This window comes from Hevea brasiliensis, chromosome 17, assembly GCF_030052815.1.
Source record: "Hevea brasiliensis isolate MT/VB/25A 57/8 chromosome 17, ASM3005281v1, whole genome shotgun sequence".
Taxonomy (NCBI): domain Eukaryota; kingdom Viridiplantae; phylum Streptophyta; class Magnoliopsida; order Malpighiales; family Euphorbiaceae; genus Hevea; species Hevea brasiliensis.
Genome location: NC_079509.1, coordinates 43,929,374 through 43,947,654, shown reverse-complemented (window position 1 = coordinate 43,947,654; position 18,281 = coordinate 43,929,374). Strand labels below are relative to the sequence as shown.

General features: G+C 31.6%; 1 protein-coding gene across 1 annotated transcript; it reads right to left on the bottom strand.

The window, feature by feature from the left end:
- Positions 1 to 10,595: 10,595 nt before the first annotated feature.
- On the bottom strand, positions 10,596 to 17,243 carry LOC110671295 (very-long-chain aldehyde decarbonylase CER3). The gene is made up of 11 exons (XM_021833715.2): positions 16,654 to 17,243; positions 16,291 to 16,514; positions 15,941 to 16,176; positions 15,623 to 15,842; positions 14,842 to 14,972; positions 14,031 to 14,287; positions 13,789 to 13,896; positions 12,683 to 12,889; positions 11,778 to 11,888; positions 11,493 to 11,666; positions 10,596 to 10,970 (listed from the first exon to the last, which is right to left on the bottom strand). Exons 1-11 carry the CDS (start codon positions 16,711 to 16,713, stop codon positions 10,800 to 10,802), a joined length of 1,899 nt encoding a protein of 632 aa, XP_021689407.2. The 5' UTR covers positions 16,714 to 17,243; the 3' UTR covers positions 10,596 to 10,799.
- Between the last annotated feature and the right edge of the window lie 1,038 nt (positions 17,244 to 18,281).

Genomic DNA, 18,281 nt, shown 5'->3' with positions numbered 1-18,281 from the left:
CCTAAAAAGGTCAACTTATGCATTGACTTGTGAATTATATAATAGTTAGTAAACTCCAAAAATTGAAGAATTAAACAATTAATTAATAATGTGCCCTAGTTTGCCTAGTTGACTAGTATGGATAGGTTGGCATGCCAATAGGATTCGACGGTATTACGTAAATGGCTTTATGCCATACTGTATTTTTACGGCTTATTATGCCGCACTATGACTTTAATAGCCTACGGCTATACATATTGTGTATTTATTTTTGGCTTATCACCAGATTGACTATATGGCTTTTTAGCCACGCTATTTGCACACCGGGAGACACTTTATGACCGATGGTGTGATGGCCCGAGGTACTAGGTATCCAGTGCCAGTATATCCGTTTATCTAGTCCGATCGATTACCACAGCTACGATGATAATTCAAGTACTATTAAATTCAAATACCTAAATCCAGTCTACCGACATACAGCACCACCAAAAATTTGTAAACACTTTATTTACTTTATTTTAATGTATATTTCTTTATATTTGGCACCACTAAGCAAAATTGCTTAGCGCGTTGCTTTTGTAACGCGTAGGTATTGGAGATACAGCTGGGGAGCCCAGCAGACCTACGACCGGGTAAGACATCAGATCTGCACAGGAGTCCAGAATCATCTGCACTGCATTGCATGCATGGTAGGACTTAGAATATCTTGTATTTTGTACTTTTATTGTATATTTGAAATTCAGCCCTGTATTTTGTAATGTTATGAAAGCTCTAAAGTTTGTAATATTTTGTACATATTAAATGACATGGAGATTTTCTATATATACTTAAATTATTATGGAATGTATTATGGAACTGTTTAATGACTGTAAAAGTCTATTGACTTTACTGAGAAATAGATACTGTGAAATATTTGAGATTTTGATATCATTATATTAAACTGTTTTCAACAGGTTTGGAAGGACAGTTTGTCCTAAATATAGATGGCACCTTGCCAAATTTTTATTACCAATCTTGAAACACTGATTTTATCAAAGTATGACAATAGTATCAGCATGATATGAATATTACATAAAAGACTTCTTAAAATCAAATTTAGTTCAAGAAATGAAATAATCACAGACTAGGTGTTCCGGCACGCCGTGTAGCACGCCTTGCTCGGCTATACTGTAGACGGGTGAGGGGTATTACAATTTGTGAAGTATTTTGAGATGACAACTTTGGTTGAATTGTGAACTTAAATTGAATTGTGTTGACTTGAGTTCTTTTGGTGGTTGAGAGTTGTGGAAATAATTATTGGAAGTGTTTTACAAGTTTTTGAAGAACTGTTTTCTTCAAATACAGACGGCACTCTGCTGAAATTTTTCCAAAATTTACGGACAAATAAAAATGAACAAAAATTTTTACTAGTTTTGAAACTTCAATTAAATGTTTTTAATCTCTACTAAAATGCTCACCACTCCAAAAAGTAAGAAAATAGTTTTAAAATCCCTTGTAGGGTACTTAATGAGTTATCGGTAGGTAAAGTTCGGTAGTTCATTAGGTATTCTACGGGATCATATTATGCCTTACAGAGGGGTAAGGTGTGACAAGGCTCTACTTCCATTTGAGGTAGAGTGAATTGGCTGCTTGTTAACCATAGCATGACTCCTCAGATATAAAAAGAACATAAACCTTGTCGTTTGTACCTTTGGCTTTCTTAAGGCCAATGAAAGACATAATAGTTAAGTCCTTACTTACGGGAGCCGGTTGACCCTAATGGAGACATAAGGATGAAATTAAGTCCATGCTAACCTTAGAAACATGTGAGCCTAAGATCCTTATTACATGTGATGTGTTGAATTTTTAGACCTATTTGTTAGGCCAAGAATGAGTCCTTTATTGCCTATTTTAAAAATTAGGCTTGAAGATAATTCATTTACCCATGAGGCAAGTGGATTCCCACTTATATGTTGGACTTTTAGTTTTACAAATTCTTTTATTTGTGAGGGAAGGATAATCTTGAGCTCAATCCCTTTTTGATAGGCCAAATGTACCAATACCTATTTTATTTTGGTTGAGAATTTAGTTAAACTCTTTAATTTAGGTTTAGGACAATAGGACTTGAAGATGTGTCAAAATTCTAATTTTAGAAAAGCACATAAGCAATTACACCACTTGTGTAACTTTTACACAGCTAGTGGATTTGGTTGTGCAATTCTCTACTTCTTGAAAAATTAGTACTTGCTATGAAAAATGTCTTCACATGACCATGTATCATTTACATGATTGTGTAAAGACAAAGCATGTCATTACACAATTGTGTAACTTTTACACTACTTGTTTTCTAAAGTAAAATTTTCATGCATGTCTTTACATGCCCATGCATGTAACTTTTACATGACTTGTGTAAAGACAAATCGCATGACACTTTGTTTCATTTTGGCATTATAGCACTTGTGTAGCTACCAAGCGTGTCATTACATGACTTATGTAACATTTACACAGCTTATGTAAAGATAAAGCCAATCTTTACATGACCATGTAACATTTACATGATCATGTAAAGATGAAGCTTGTCTTTATATGACCTATGTAACTTTTTAAAATTACACAGTTCGTGTAAAATTAATTAACCTAAGTGTCATGTAACACCCTCACTGTAGCCATTCTATACATTCTACTGTTCAGGTGACCGGTGTCGGTCTGGACAGCTAGAACGTTTGAAAAAATATTTGGACTAAAGTGAGGAGCCATAATTAACTCAAATATTAACAAGAAAAAAGAAGGAAAAATTTTACAAAATAAAATACAACCAAGTTAAATGAGCCGGTGCCCTAGCGATGGGTAACCCAGTGGGAAGTTGCGGTTTTCGCAGCTAGAAGCCCTAAACCCTGGGAAAAATTCATGAAATAATTTTTGGAACTCTAGGGAAGAGTCATGAGGTTTCGATGGCATTAGAATGCTAAGAAAATGTTTAGAAAAATTTTTCGATTGGTACAGATGATTTTGGCTCAATAAGCCAAACGGAGGTCATTTTGGTCATTTTGTCTTCAGAGATGATTTTTGGCTGACTTGTCTAGTTAAGTAAATAATTATTATGATCTAAAATATGAATAAATATTACTAAAAATTTAATTGAAAATGAGTAGAAAAGAAAATGAAAGAAATTGGAAATTATGACATCACATGATATCATTAAAATGCCCCCACCCAATCACTTTGCAACACACACTTTAAAACTTAATTAAAAAGAGATAAATAAATTAAAATGAAAAACAAATTCTGGTTTCTTCTTCTTCTCCAGTCGAGACCCATTTCTCTACCAACCTCCATTGTTGTTTCAATCTTCTCACTAGAAAATTGCTTGAAAAATCACCATAAAATCATAAGCTTGCTTCATAAAAACTCATCCTCACAACTTAAACCATCTCTAGGTAGAAATTAGAAGAAGAAATTAAGGGTATTTATAAGCTCAAGTTGGCTTCCAAAATACTATTTCATCTCTCTTTTTAATTTCTTGTTTAAGAACATGATTTAAGTTGAATTAGTAAGAAAAGAAATGAAAATTATGTATATATATATATATATATATATATATATATATATATATATATATATATATTGGCAGCCATAGATGGGTTAGAGTTTGATGAATTCCTTTGAATTAAAAATGGCTTCATAGCTGCCCTTAACACTAATCTCATGATTAGGATAATGAAATGTAAGTTAATGCATGAATTGAAATGGTAAAGTTAGGGTTTGGGCACAAATTTGAGATTTTGTTTATATATTGATGAAAAGAAGTTGTAATGGTCAATTAGTGACCATTTGATCATGTTTAAGAAGGAAATTGAGTGAATGGTGCAAAGGAAATTGAGGTTAGGTATGTTGTCCAATGTACCCTGCAGGTCTAGATGGGAGTCCAGCAAGGTTGGACAATTATAACTTGAGTTGTGTAAGTTCAATTGGTGCAAGGCCAATTGGATATGAAATTAAACACATAATGGCACAACTTTGATGAAGGAACTCTGTCTAGAAACCAAACTTAGGATGCCCTAAAAATTGACTAAATCTGGGTAACACACATTCTGCCTGAGCAAAATGACCAAATGAACAGTGTTCATTTATTTAGTCATAACTTAGTATAGAAAGGTCCAATTGACCTGAAATTTATGTCAATGAAAAGCTTAGATAATTTAGAACAACTTTTATGTTGAACACAAACTCTAATTCTGGACTTAACCAAATGAAATTATTGGCCAAAATTAAACTACCAAATCTAGCAGAATGGTATTCTGTCCAGAATTTCTGGGTAGATACCAATTCGGCCAACCTTGCTCAAAGTGGCATATCTTGATCTAAAAAATTCTAAATTGAGTGATTCAAAAAGGGAATTAAAGAAGACACATAAAGGAACAACTTTCATGAAGACAATATTGCCAAATTCTTACTAAAAATTGACCAATAGAATAGTAAACCAAGTATTTGAAATCTGAAAATTTTAAATAACCAACCCTAAGCTTTGAAATGGAATTGGCAACCAATGCCCATAACTTTAGAATGCAAAATGTGGTATGTTGGTGATATTATAACCAATATACCTATTGTCTATGAAAAAGTCAACATTTTAGTTTACTAATAAAATGAATAGTAGCCATAAAATTTCAATTTCAAAGAATTACATAAATTAAAAGTGTTAAATGCCCTAGTAGACCTAGTGTGATTAGTTTGGATAGGTTGGCATGCCAATAGGGTTCTGATAGCAGTACTGCATCTGGCTTCATGCCATTCTGTGATATGATAGCCTATGGCTAGACTGATGATGATGTTATAATTGGCTTTATGCCTTATTGCTTTTATGGCTTATTAGCCATTATGTCTGCACACCGGGAGACACATAGTGACCAATGGTGTGACGGCCCGAGGTATCTGATACCCAGTACTAGTTTACCTGTTTATCCAGTCCGGTCAATTTGTATAGGTTACTTGGGCATGGAAAAGTATTAATAAAATTAAATTAAATTTAAAGGCAACAAATTGATGAAATGTTAAGTTAAGAAATAAGAATGATTCCAATAAAAATAAATGTTCTTAAGGGTCAGAAAATGAAGATAAATTAATATATGAGGCTTAAAATCATTATGAGATCGATTAATAACATGCTAGGAAGAGTTAATATCATAAGATTTAATTAGCCTTAAACAAAACAAAAATTTAGAAATTATTTATTATTCTTATAAGCACAATAACTAAGAAATTATTATTTTTATTTGTATATTATATTTTCTTATATTATTGGTACCACTAAGCTTTATGCCCAAGTAAACCACAGACTGGGATTTTGGAGTCCGGATCTGCAGAAGTGTTAGAAGTGTATAAGGTTATCACCTCCTCAGCAATGCTTATAGATAGGGCCCATATAGATCATCTTTTGTATTTTGTATAAAATGCTTAGTTATTGTATTATAATGTAAATAATGAAAAGGTAATTAATAGGAATGTGATATAAACTAATAAATTAGCTTTTTCATATGTAATTAATTTATATATCATGTAAATTATGAAATTATGTAATTATTTTGTAAATTATGTAATTTGAGCATGAATGAGATTGCATGGGCTTGAAGACAAAATTGAAATTTATAGATGATGAATGAAATGATGAGATGATTATGAGAATTATTGATGAAATTTTTATTTTTAAAATATTATTGAAATTTTCAAACAGGTGAATATTGAAATATGCCAAACGATAATAAAATAGGAGAAACTCCGTTAATTTCTCTGTCGAAAAATGATTGATATTAAAAGATAATAACTTGAAAATGATTAAAGGAATAAAGTAAGATAAAATAAGATACTCCGGCACTAAGTGTGACATGCCTTGCTCGGCTACACTGTAGACGGGTGAAGGGTGTCACATGTCATGTATCTCATGTAATCAAATTTCATTCTATGTTAATAATTAACTGCTAGTAGTATGTCCTAGAGTATAAATTATAATTTTTATCTTATAAATATTTAATCCCCAATTAATGGAAAATATATTTTCTTTTAATTTAAATGGCTTATATTTAATCGAAAATATCCATTAATAGCTTGTTAAATGTTCCATTCTTAAGATGTTAAGAAGATAAGTGAAAAAACAATCTACCACAAGTATTATAAATTATAATTCACAACATTATCACCTATATTTCTTATCATGGATTAGTATGATATACTAATGAAAGTGGAATGTTGAGTCTCATGCGTTTGACATTATGATGTTAGGGCAAACATAGTGGGCACTTATAAGATAAATAGGCTGAACCAATGAGACAAAGATGATATATAAATGGAGTTTACTCTTGCCAATACATTTGCATGCATATCATAATAGTGCAAATAGTCTCTTGTCTTGAGACAACACGGTTATCTTGTATATAGGTGATTTGATTTTGATATTATTTATATACTTCTGCTAGGTATCGGTATACAAGCATGAGTTGGCTCCAACTAGATATATATAGAGATAGATGTTCAGTCAAGAATGGATCGTTACCCTAAGCAAATAAGTATAAAGTCCTATGTCTATCTAAATTGTCCTTGATAAACAAAGTTCATGACCATGACAAATGGACTATGCCAAAAAAGAGTTTTTGATGAAAAAGTCTTATAAATCAAGAATTAGAATTAAGATAAGAATATATGATTCCAAGCAATGAGGGTTTGTTATAAACTGTGACTCTAGGTAAAATTAAAATTTTGTAACGGAGAGACTCTAGTGCATTTTATGTATGATCAAGATTCAAAGGTAAAGGATTAATTAATTCATCGATAGTTAGATAGTCATAGTATACTAGGTTAGGTGTCAACCATGATTTATAAGAGCCAAGAGTGAAAAGGGAATTTCCCTCTAAGTATAGAAATAGTTTTAATACTATTAAAGAGTTAATATTATTCTCATTGCCATTAAGTAATAGACCTAAAAAGTCACACACATAAGAACAAATGATCAAGGCATGAATAATTTAATTAATTAATTAGTTTAATTTATTAATTAAATTAATGGATTTAGTTTGCAATTAGATTGCAAAGTACCTAGCATGATTTAAAACTAAATTCAAGCAATTCGGTTTATTAGAAGAATATAAGCCAATATTTAAAGTATTTAAATATAAGCTTAAAAGAGTTTAATTATTTAGTAATTTATATGTGGTATAAATTATAAGATAGGAGAATTAATTTGACTAATATGGCTTATGAATTAATTTGACTAATATGGCTTATGAAGCCATGAGAGAAAAAGTGGCTTAATGGCTTGGTAGAGATTTGGCTTAAGATGAAAAGTGGCACCATGAAATGGTGGCAACTCATCTAATTGATTAGATGAGAAGATGAAACTTGTAAAGCTCATCTTATTAATGGAGGACAACTAATCTCCACTAACCATGTTTAGGGGTTAAAATCTTTAAAGTTCAAAGAATTATATCTACTTTAGGGATATGGGAGTCCTTAAAGTATATAAAGCCATCTCCCACTTCCATTTTGTGGAATCCTTTGCAAGAAACTTTTCTCTTCATCTTTTCCCTCTAGCCAAAAGCTTTTCTCTACCCTTTTCTTCTTCTAAGCAATCTAAGAGGCATTAGAAGTTTTATCCTTGAATTATAGCTAGAGAAATTGTTTCTCTAATCACCCGAAGGGTAAAACCAAAGAAACCAAAACCTTTCTTTGTGCACTTGTTGGCCGAACCAAAAGGGAGAGCACCAAGAAGCTTTTTGGTTTAAGGGTTGAGCAAAGATTGTTTTGTTCAAATGGATGAACAAGAGGACCAACAATTGGAGGTTTATGCTTCCCATATGAGTGGTAAATTTGATTTTGCACCTATTCAAATAAAATCTTTAAAACCTTAGTTTAGGTTTTTAGCCTTTAGCTTCCTAATGGCAAATAGGCTAATTGAAACTAAGTTACAAGAGTTGTAAATATAAATTGTGATATTTACTATAGCTGAAATGAACTTGCATGCGATTCATGAAATATAGAGTTTATAATTTTTAAAATAGTCTTTTTGCACCTTCTGCTGTGCTAAACCCTTTAGCCTTATGTCTTCTTTAGTGGGCTTTAGATCCTTCTTAGGTTGCCTAGGTGTGATCATTTGGCTTAGGGGGTCCATCGGGTGCCTCTTTACTTGACTTCCATGTTTTGACTTCCCATTTAAGTGCATTGACTTACCATTTTATATATGGAAAGAAGACTGCTTAACATATTGACTAAACATTTGAATAAAACAAGAACTTTTAGAACAAAGAAAGTCCAAGAATCAAATTAGGAAACAACGTTAATCAAAGCACATCCCAAGGTATGCCATTCGGCTAAGGGTTACAAGAAGTAGCCATCTTCATTTATAATCCTCATTTCATGATGAATTCAAGCATCAATATCACTGAAAATAAAAGAAAAGGTGTTAGTACAATTTCCTAAAGAAAAAAAAAAATAAGATAGAATTTTATTCTAACATGATCACTAAGTTACTATACAAGTGCAACAAAAAAATAAATTCAATGAAAAATAGGAAACATGCCTTAAAAATTCCCAAATTTTATGAGCATTCTCCTAACATATCATATTATAACATAGGAAAAAGAATTACGGAAAAAGACAAATAGAAAAGTTAAAAATGAATTAACAAAGTGTTGTCTATCTATTGAGTTGGATTCTGTCCATCGAAATTGAAATTGACTTGCATACCAAACCACCGAGGATTTTGAAAAACTTAAATTTGAGAGTGAAAGAGTACATACTAAAATTGATTTTATGAACGAGAATCGCTCAAAAAGAGTATCTTCTCATCAAGTTATGGTCCTCCAAATTTTGGGTATGTGCATGTGCTAGGCAAAACAAATGCAAAAGTTTTAAAAGTCATAAATGACTTTAGAAAAATGATTTTTAAGCTAATCAAAAGCTTAAATTGCGAGAGAAATGTCGAGAATTCAGTAAAAATAAAGGCAAGACCAAAGGAACTCTCCACGTGTGGGATAAAACCGGATAGAACTTAGGTCACCATGGCACTCACATATAGTAATCAAGGATTGCTCTCAAATTCAAAGCACTTATTTAGAAATTTTGGACTAAATGGACCTTATGAACACCTATAGATATAAATGAAGAGATGAACATGAATTTTTGCTAAAAAGACTACATGGAACCTTACCTTTCTTCTTTGATTGAGTGTGATTAAGTTTATGTGTAAGTATGTCTTGGTTTTTCAGCTGTGAGAGAATTTTGTATAAGGAGGCTTTCTTCTTCTTTGTGTGGCATGTGGGAGGGTAAAATGCCTACTAGGTTTAGCTTTTAGGTGAAATTGTTGCTCAATTAGGAGAATTAGTGTGGTATTTATAGGCTTAGAACTAATTAGGAAGTCAAATCTTATAATTTCAAGGAAAAGATTGACGGATTGAATTGTTGACTTTCTTTCCCATGTTGCTTTATTTCTTTCCTATTTCTCTCAATATATTCAGCCACAATATCATTTTTGTTGCCCAAGTTATTTCTTTGACTTCACATTTTGTTTATTTTCTTCTTATTTAGTGCTCAATCATACCAAAGTTTGCAATCAAGCTTAGGTTCACTCTCCCATCTAGCAAGGCCTTGATGGGCCTTACTTAGGCTAGGCCAAATCCAAGCCCGTTTAGGCAATTATCATGGTCTTGAAAGCCTTGTCATGTAGCATAGGCCTTGTAGCACTATTTCAAACCTTATTGAGCCCACTAAGCTACATTTTTTTTTTAATCTAATTTTACCTTTTCACTCCCTAAAACTTTTACTTTAATGCAATAACATCCCTTTTCTATTTCTTTTGGTGCTCATAAGACCTTTGAATTTCTTTAGAATTGAGCCTCTCACTGCCTCACATATGCATCTACCTTAAGGGTACTAAAAATAAATGTCTACATCTATACAGGGCTGATTCAGTGTACACAATATCTCTCACTTGTAATCTGTAGAGAGAGTTATGCATGTAGCCTTACCCTTACTTCACATTTAGCCAATTTTATATATGCATTATTATGTTTGAATAGCACAAATTTGATATTTAATAAATCTCGATGAGAATAAATATTGAAGTTTACATGTCAAACATATAAATTTTATTATTTGGTTTTTCAAGATAAAAAATAATTAAATCAATAAAAGTTCTACAATTCTCATGTATCACACATGGCCAAATATATATGGTTATAGTCACCAAAGTATATTGTTTTATTAATAAATATATAAATTAATATTTTTTTATTGAAGAGTAATAATTTATAAAAATAGTATAATAATGAAGATATGAGATTGTAATATCAAGTAATTCAATAATATTTAGATAAAAAAAAAGTAATTCAATAATATAAATACAGGCACTCATAATTGTCTACTTATTTCAGATGCAATATTTTCTCAATTGTTTTACTCATTTAATGCATAAGTAAAGACACTCACCTGCCAAGCAAAAGTACAAAATGAATTAGGTTAATCTTATCTCCACTATTATTGGCTTCACCTGATCAATTAAAGTCACAACACTTTACATGGCGTAATTAATTTAATAATAAAAAGGGAACCAAAAATTACTTGCACAAATAACAAATTAAAATGACCAGAGATTAAAATTAAAATGGTAACTTTTCTTCATTTAACGTATAAATCAAACAAAAAAGCACATACATGATAACAATGTTGAATTTCAACTTAATTGATCAACCATTTCATTCTTGTTCCATCATATGCAAATTAAGAACAAAAAAGAGTTTTTTTTCTTTAATTTTTTTTTCTACAAGTAATCTGCTTCATTTTACATTGATCAATTTTTATTTGGTGAGTCTTGATACAGGCTTTAATCCATGCTTCAAAGCAGCATTCCAAACTAGATCAATTCTGTCCACATCTATAGCACCAACTTCATGGTGATCCCAACCTTCTAGCAGGTGAACCACTCCTCCTGCATGGCATGCATGGACCACTCCTCTGTCCATTGTATACTGTGCAACATATAAACAAAATAATAATAATAATAATGAAGACTCTGATGAAGGTATTAGAAACCCATATATCCAACCTCAAAATCTAGGCATTAAAAAGTCTAATATATTTCTAGTACAGCACATGCTCTAGCCTACAAATGCTTTATGATTCATTTTTTTGTTGTAATCCTTTTAAGCAAACAAATTTTATAATTTTTTTCTTATGTGTTCTTTGATCCCAATCTAACCTAGGGTTCCTTGTTTGAACTCTTGGGTTTGTATAATTAAACTGATTTGGTAGGTTTGTAAGGGACCTTTTTAATGGGTCATAGTTTGAAATTTTTATCTTTTGTATTTAGTCTTTTTGCTCTGTGAGCCTTGTAATGCAAAAGCTTGCAGTTAAAAAACAAAAAACAAAATTTATAATTTTTTTCTTTACTTAAGTGTTCTTTGCATTTACTATTTGATAAAAAATCTTACAAATAAAATTTTTCGATCTCTATAAACAGGTGATGTGTCTTTTATTAGAAGATTGCTCACCTCACAACTTCCAAGCCCCTGAACATCATCGGGAAGTTTCATGGCTGCAAGATCGCCATAAGTGCAATCTCTTCTAAAGGACAGTATTGGTGGGACAACAAATTGATGGAAATGTGTTCCTTTAGGAGCCCACCATTGCTGTCTAGGTGTGATCCACTTGCCAACAATCCAAGTCTATCAAATAGGCATCATATCAAATCAACCAATTTCGGAAACAGTACAATTTTTCATTAATTAGTGCACAGTCATCAGTTTGTGGTTGGAAAGTTGAAAAATGATCCATACCTTGCAATTTCTGGCTGCCTGGTATTTAGTGACTTGGACTAGATAGCTTTGGCAATCCAAGGTAGCTTCCTTCTGAATTTTTTGGAATCTTTCTGTTGATAGAGTCAACATCTGCAAGGTTAAATCAAAGCATCAAAATCTACATTCAACTTTCAACCATAACGTACCGACTCATTAATGATCCTTTATAGGCAATAGTATGCATATGCTTCTGGGAGAAGGAATAATAACTATTTCTATGATTTCTTTTTCTTTCTAACAAAGTGTTAATCACGCAATTTGTCTAATTAAAAGATAAAGGGAAAAAAAGGAAAAATAATTTATAATATATTAAAAGAAGAAATTAATGATTAAAAAAAATCATATTTGTGATATAATAATTCTTATATTTAATAGATTAATTAAACAAATCGAAATTAAATTTGTATTATATCCTGCACTCTTTCAGCGTTTTAAATGCTTCATATTGTAAATTGTTTTTTTTTTATTTGAATTAATTCTTTTTAATTTTTTTTTTATTGTTTGATACCTATGATGTGTGAAGAACCCAAACCAGTGTTGCATAATAAATAATGAAAAGACCCATTAGGTAGAATAGATAACTTAGATTTTTTTTTTTTTTGCTATTATAAAATATAGTACACAATAACTAAAAAAAATATATTAAAAAAAAACCTAGGAATAACCCCTCCAATGGTCATTATTTCTATATTATTATTGTAGTGGGGCAAGTGGCCAGCAACTCAACAAACAGCTTTCTAATATGAATAATTAAAAAAATGTGAGAGTTTCTTAATTAAGGGTATAGTTTTTAGATAAAAATGCTTAAATATGAAAATTATGTAATAATAAGCAATTAGTGAATCAAACAACATTTAATGAAGAAGAAAAATCGGAAAACTTACAAGGACTCTTACTCTCCTTTGGCAAAGATAGAGGGCAATGGCTCTTCCAAGTTTAGAAGTAGCTCCTGTTAGAAACACTTCTTTCACATCCTCAGGGATTTCATTCAGAATTACTGCAGCAGTTAACGTATTTCCATGGACCACTCTCACTCTAAGATTTGGATGCTTGTTCACAAATAGTGTTCCACCACCATTGAGAGCTTCATTCTTAATATAATTCAATAAAAAAAAAAAGTCAAATTAAAAAAAGGCTTAATAAATTTGAATTATACAATTGAAAGTAGTCTATATATATCCATTTTTTCTTTCTTGTTAAAGTGTATACTATTTATGATAAGTTATTTTTAATTTTAAGAAAGTGGGCTTAAATACTAACTTTCAAATTACCACAAGAGAGGAAATGGCATAGAGGTTGAACCTTTGACCGCCATATAATCAATGGGGTTGGCCCTTTTGTGTCAAATAATTGACGCTTTTAATTAGTTTTTCCGTGTGATAACACGTTTCTTCAGTAGATTTTGTCGCTTAGCACATAGGGCCAATGTGAAAAGGACACTTCTTTTCGTAATTTGCAGCAATTAAGTGAACGTAGAATAGAAGTTCTAAAAAATAAATAAAAAAAAAGAGAGCATGATTTGAAATAGAGGGGGGGGGGAAAAAGAGACTTGTAAGAAGCAATTAATGTTTGATTTGTGGATAGAGAAGAGGTTGTGGAGTAGTCTTATTCTTATTAATCACACAAACACTAACAGCCACTAGATTCAGGCCTTATAGCTGTTCTTAGTTAATCATTTGCACCAAATTAAATGAAAACAAACTCGCTACCAATAGGGTGTGGATCCAAAATGTAATTAATTCATTGCCCCTTCCAAACCTCCAAAATCAACAGAGACATGAATCGATCTGGTCACAAACATATGGTAGCTAGCTAATGGTTTAATTTGGTTGGTATTTCTTATACTTGCAAATGTATGGTTTGATGTCAAGCATTTCCAAAAAAGTATTAATTAAATGCATTTAAGATTTGCCTTTAATTTCAACAGCTAAGTAGAGAGAGAGAGAGAGAGAGAGAGAGAGAGAGAGAGAAACAGTTATTTAGGAATGACCTTATTCAGAGCAGCAAGACTAATGACCTTGACCCCATCTCTATCAGCTCTAAGAATGGCTTCTTCTATGTGCTTGTTAATGCCCTCTTGAGCAAATGGCAGGAAATACTGTAGAAAACCAAGACTTGGTTTTGTTTATAATACTTGGTAATTATATAGGAATGAGAGTGAAGCACTACATAGCTAGTTAGTTTTTAACTAAAATTTGATCGCAAGTAACCCAGTTGAATTTGGAAACAGACCTGGAAGCCGAACCTAGGCACAGCCCATGTTGCATGCAATCTGCCTCTTAGATTGTAGAAGGATATTAGGAAGGTCTTAGCCCTAGCCCACATGGTTAGCGTCACCATAAAAGCCACCGGCCAGAATGGCAGCAACACGGGGTTGGTCGTGTATGGCAATGAGGCAATCGCCCTGTTAACAAATGGTGCATGCATTGAAGATGTAACATCCACCACATGGGCTAAGAACACGAAATCAGGCACTCTCTCTTTTTTCCCTGCATTAAGAGGTAAAATAATTCAAATTTCTCACTTCTGTAGCTCATAGATAAAATATTAGTAAATGTCATATTATACGAAATTAAAGTAAAACCTAATTAAAATTATAACTTATATATTTTTTATTAATTAAATGTATACACACCTAAATGCATATAAAAATTTTTTATTAAATGGTATTAAATTTAATCTCGTCAATGAATTTAGTAGATAGCCAATAAATTAAAAAAGGAAAAAGAAGTCGCAACTTTCTATTTTTCTGCTAGGTTTAGTGAATTTTAACATATACGTGAAAAAAAAATGTATATGTAATTAATAGGTAGTGAAATATTTAAGACACCGTCAGCGCGTGCCATACGGTATACACAGGACTTAAGTTGTACTTCTTTCCTGCAGTAGAAATTTATGTGGAAGTTTGTAATTGAAATCCCTAGTTGAATCTGAACCATGTGGGTGCATTTTAATGTACAGCAAGCAGAAGCATCACCACGCCACATTTACTGTGTGTGATAATAATGTTTGGTTTGCTTTTAATTGAGAGATTTATTATCACCTGCAATATTTGAACTCATTTGGTTGTGGAGTTCCCAAGAATTGGTGTTAAGAGTCTTCCATATCGCATCAAATACAGGCATAAAGAGGCAGAAGTTGGTGTCCATCTCTGTATGGTGCAGACTGTGGTATCTGTAAACCGCCCAAAAAGTTAAAAAGAATTCAATATGCATTAAAAAGTTAACCTTGACAATTACGTACTAGAGTTGGTTTCAGCAATTCGACAATGAAATAAATTTCCCACCTACCAAACCCATATGGCTCAAGCAAAAATACTAGCAATTTTGAATATTCATAAATTGTTCAGGTGAAGAAGGAGACCTCTACATATACATTCCAGGATTTTGGAACGATTATATATCATCAACATTTCCTCTGCTATTTGTAATACTAGGTATTCTTAATTTCCCATTATTTTATTTTTTCTTATTTGTTCTAAGTTGAAACAATAATAATATTATTGTCAAGAAATGATTCAATCTATGTCTCTCAATTACATCTTATACATGAAAGCCTAATAAAGTTGATGCGTAACTTTATTTTATTTTAAAATATTCTATTAATAAATGATAATGAAGTGGCCAAATTTGAATCTTCTACATTTTAGTTGGAAAGAACTTGATATTATGTTAAGAAATCACTTTAAACGTACAAATGTGAATTTAAACAATAGTTTTATATCTCTGACATTATATCAATGATACAGAAAAAAGGAGAAAAAAAAAAGAGTAATGACATTTAAATCAAGGATATAGATTACGAGATTAAATTTAATTACTTACGATGGTGTATAGAGGAGATATCTAACGAAGGGGAAGATCTGAAACAATCGATTAGGAACAATTTCAACATTTGAATGTCCCAAGCATCTAAGGAAATCAAATGCCAAAATATAACAATAAATCATGATTCTTGATCCAAAACCCATCATGTAGGACCCAATTATTGGAATTCCAGTAATTGTTGTTAATGCAAGATGCTCTAAAAATGTTGCAGTTGCACCTGCACAGAAATTTCATATAATTAAGATAAAAAAAACATAAAATTATTATATCCGCACAATAACCTTTAAAGGGTATTAAATTATCCCTTTTACGTACCTGTAAAGGGATGGAGTACAGTAGATGAATGGTGGATTGAATGGTAATGGGTAAAAAGAAAACTTCCATGGAAGTTTCTATGAACCCAATAATATAGAGGTTCTGAAATTCCCACATGAAGTACCAAAACAGTAATCAATCCTTTTGTGTTCCATAGAGGAACATTATCAATGAATGGTGGGAAGGTATAACATGCCAAGGATGCAATTAAAGCTTGAAGAAGTATGAAATTATCCCTGGAAAGTCCACAAAAAATTTAAGAAGTATGAACATAAATTTAGCAACTGTTTGTATATACATGTAGAGAGATAGACAGATATACTGAAGAATTTGATTCAAGAAAAGCTTACCAATCCCATTCATTGTCTATCTGCTTGAAATCATAGCCTTGTTGGTTTATCCGCCGATTACTTGTGAGGAAAAGCATGTTAACGTAAGAGCCCCAAAAAGAATGAACCATTTCTCTAAGAGCACAAATAATGAGAATATGGAGACACCAATCAATCTTGAAGGTGCCCTCCTCTTGAATCTGCGAATATATGACTTTTGCAAGGAGAGGCCCATACAGCAGATACTTCACAAAAAAAAAAAAAAAAAAAAAAAAAAAAAAAAAAAAAAAAAACAGACCAAACACATAATCAAATCAGCACTAATAATAATACTAATAACTTAATAATAATAACTTGAAGATCAATTTCAAATTTTTTGTGTACCTTGAAGATTCCCAAGTTCTCCCAAGGCCAACCTGACAATGGAGCAGCCATTCTCACCATCGGGTATACTATGATTTGCTCCTTCTCGTTAAGCTTTTAATTAATATTTCCCTAAGCTTTTAGCTTCTGTAAGTTTTTTCTTAGCAAAAGGAGGGGAAATACAGTAGGTGCTGAAGATAGTAAGCTAAGACTTGGAAAGAATCTAAAGAGCAAAAACACGAAACCTAAAACAGCAAACTAAATTTGGAGAAAGATGAAGGAGAAACGCAAGTCCCACATGAAGAGAGAGGAAAAGGGAAGTTTTAAACTTAAGTGTGCAAGCTTTTGCTTTTCTTTTCTTTTCTTCTCTTTCTCTGCTTCTCTCTTGAGCGCAAGTCGAAAGAGGGAATCCTGGATACCTACTTATAAAGATAGGAAAAAAAACATAAAATAAAATTAAAATAAAAAAATGAAAAGAAATGAAGCGTTGGCTTCAACTGTGTAGACGCAGTTGAAACTTCTTAATCAATCTTTATCTTATTACTACATTCCCGCATTTGTCAAAATAGGACGGTCGCCAACCATTCTAGTTTGGTTCAGACGTGTTCTCTCATGTGGCTTCTTCCTTCCCTTGTAACTTGGCACACGGCTTTATTGCCGAATACTACTAGGAAATTAATTACTCAGATGGTTGGGGAGATGGAGGATGGTGTGGAGGTCACGGTTAGGCCAAATTCCTTCTTCTGTTGTTCGGAGATGAGAAACAGGTAGGATCCAATAAATTCTTTTAATTATTTAGGTTGCAAGTTGCTTAAGTTTCATCTTTTTCTCTGACAAGTTTAATTAGATTGTAAATTAATTTCAATTATCTAACAGTTTATTGTACAGTAGTAATTTTAAATTCAAATCAGTTGATGGGTTGAATAATAATTTAGGGGCAATGATTAAGAAAAAAACCTGAATTTAAAAAAAAAAAATTTGTAGTTGCATTCTGAATTAAAAAATTAAAAAAATCTGTACTATTGATGATTGCAAAACCACACACTATCGTCAAATTGCCCATCATTGAAATAGAAGAGCTATCATGGCAGCTTTTCTGAATCCACCCAATTACCCCAATTAAGCCCTAATAAATATTAATTATGTGAAATTAAAATATAATAAAAAATAAGATATTTTTAATCCATTGTCCTCAAAATGCATGCTATGGATACATTGAATTTCAATGGCATTTCTTCAGTGCCATTGTTATCGGAATTGGCTTTAACTGTTAGTGGGTTAATTTGCTTAATTGTTCAATGTCAGTGGATTAAAGATCATCTTATTTTTATTATTTTTTAATTTCACTTAATTAGCGTTAATTGGCTAAACTGGGGGGGTCAATAAATGCCGTCGGTTGCGTTATCTCAATGCTGAGCAATTTAACAGTAAGGTGTAATAGAGTGATCATCAATAATCTAAAGTTTAATCGGCAATTTTTTTCAAAGTTCATTTTTTTTGTTATTATTTTCAAACAAAAAATTATCAAAATTGCATTTTATTTATTTTTTACTGAAACTGAAACTCAAAACTTTATAATTTTAAAAATAATTTTAATATCACTCAATTAAAATCATTAATTGTACAAATTTAAATTAAAAAAAAAAAGA

Excerpts from the sequence above, each read along its gene's own strand:
- LOC110671295 (XM_021833715.2), bottom strand. The coding sequence starts at position 16,713 with ATGGTGAGAATGGCTGCTCCATTGTCAGGTTGGCCTTGGGAGAACTTG. Across the intron at positions 15,843-15,940 it reads TGTACTCCATCCCTTTACAG|GTGCAACTGCAACATTTTTA; the intron begins GTACGTAAAAGG and ends ATTTCTGTGCAG. Across the intron at positions 10,971-11,492 it reads AGGGGCTTGGAAGTTGTGAG|TATACAATGGACAGAGGAGT; the intron begins GTGAGCAATCTT and ends TATGTTGCACAG.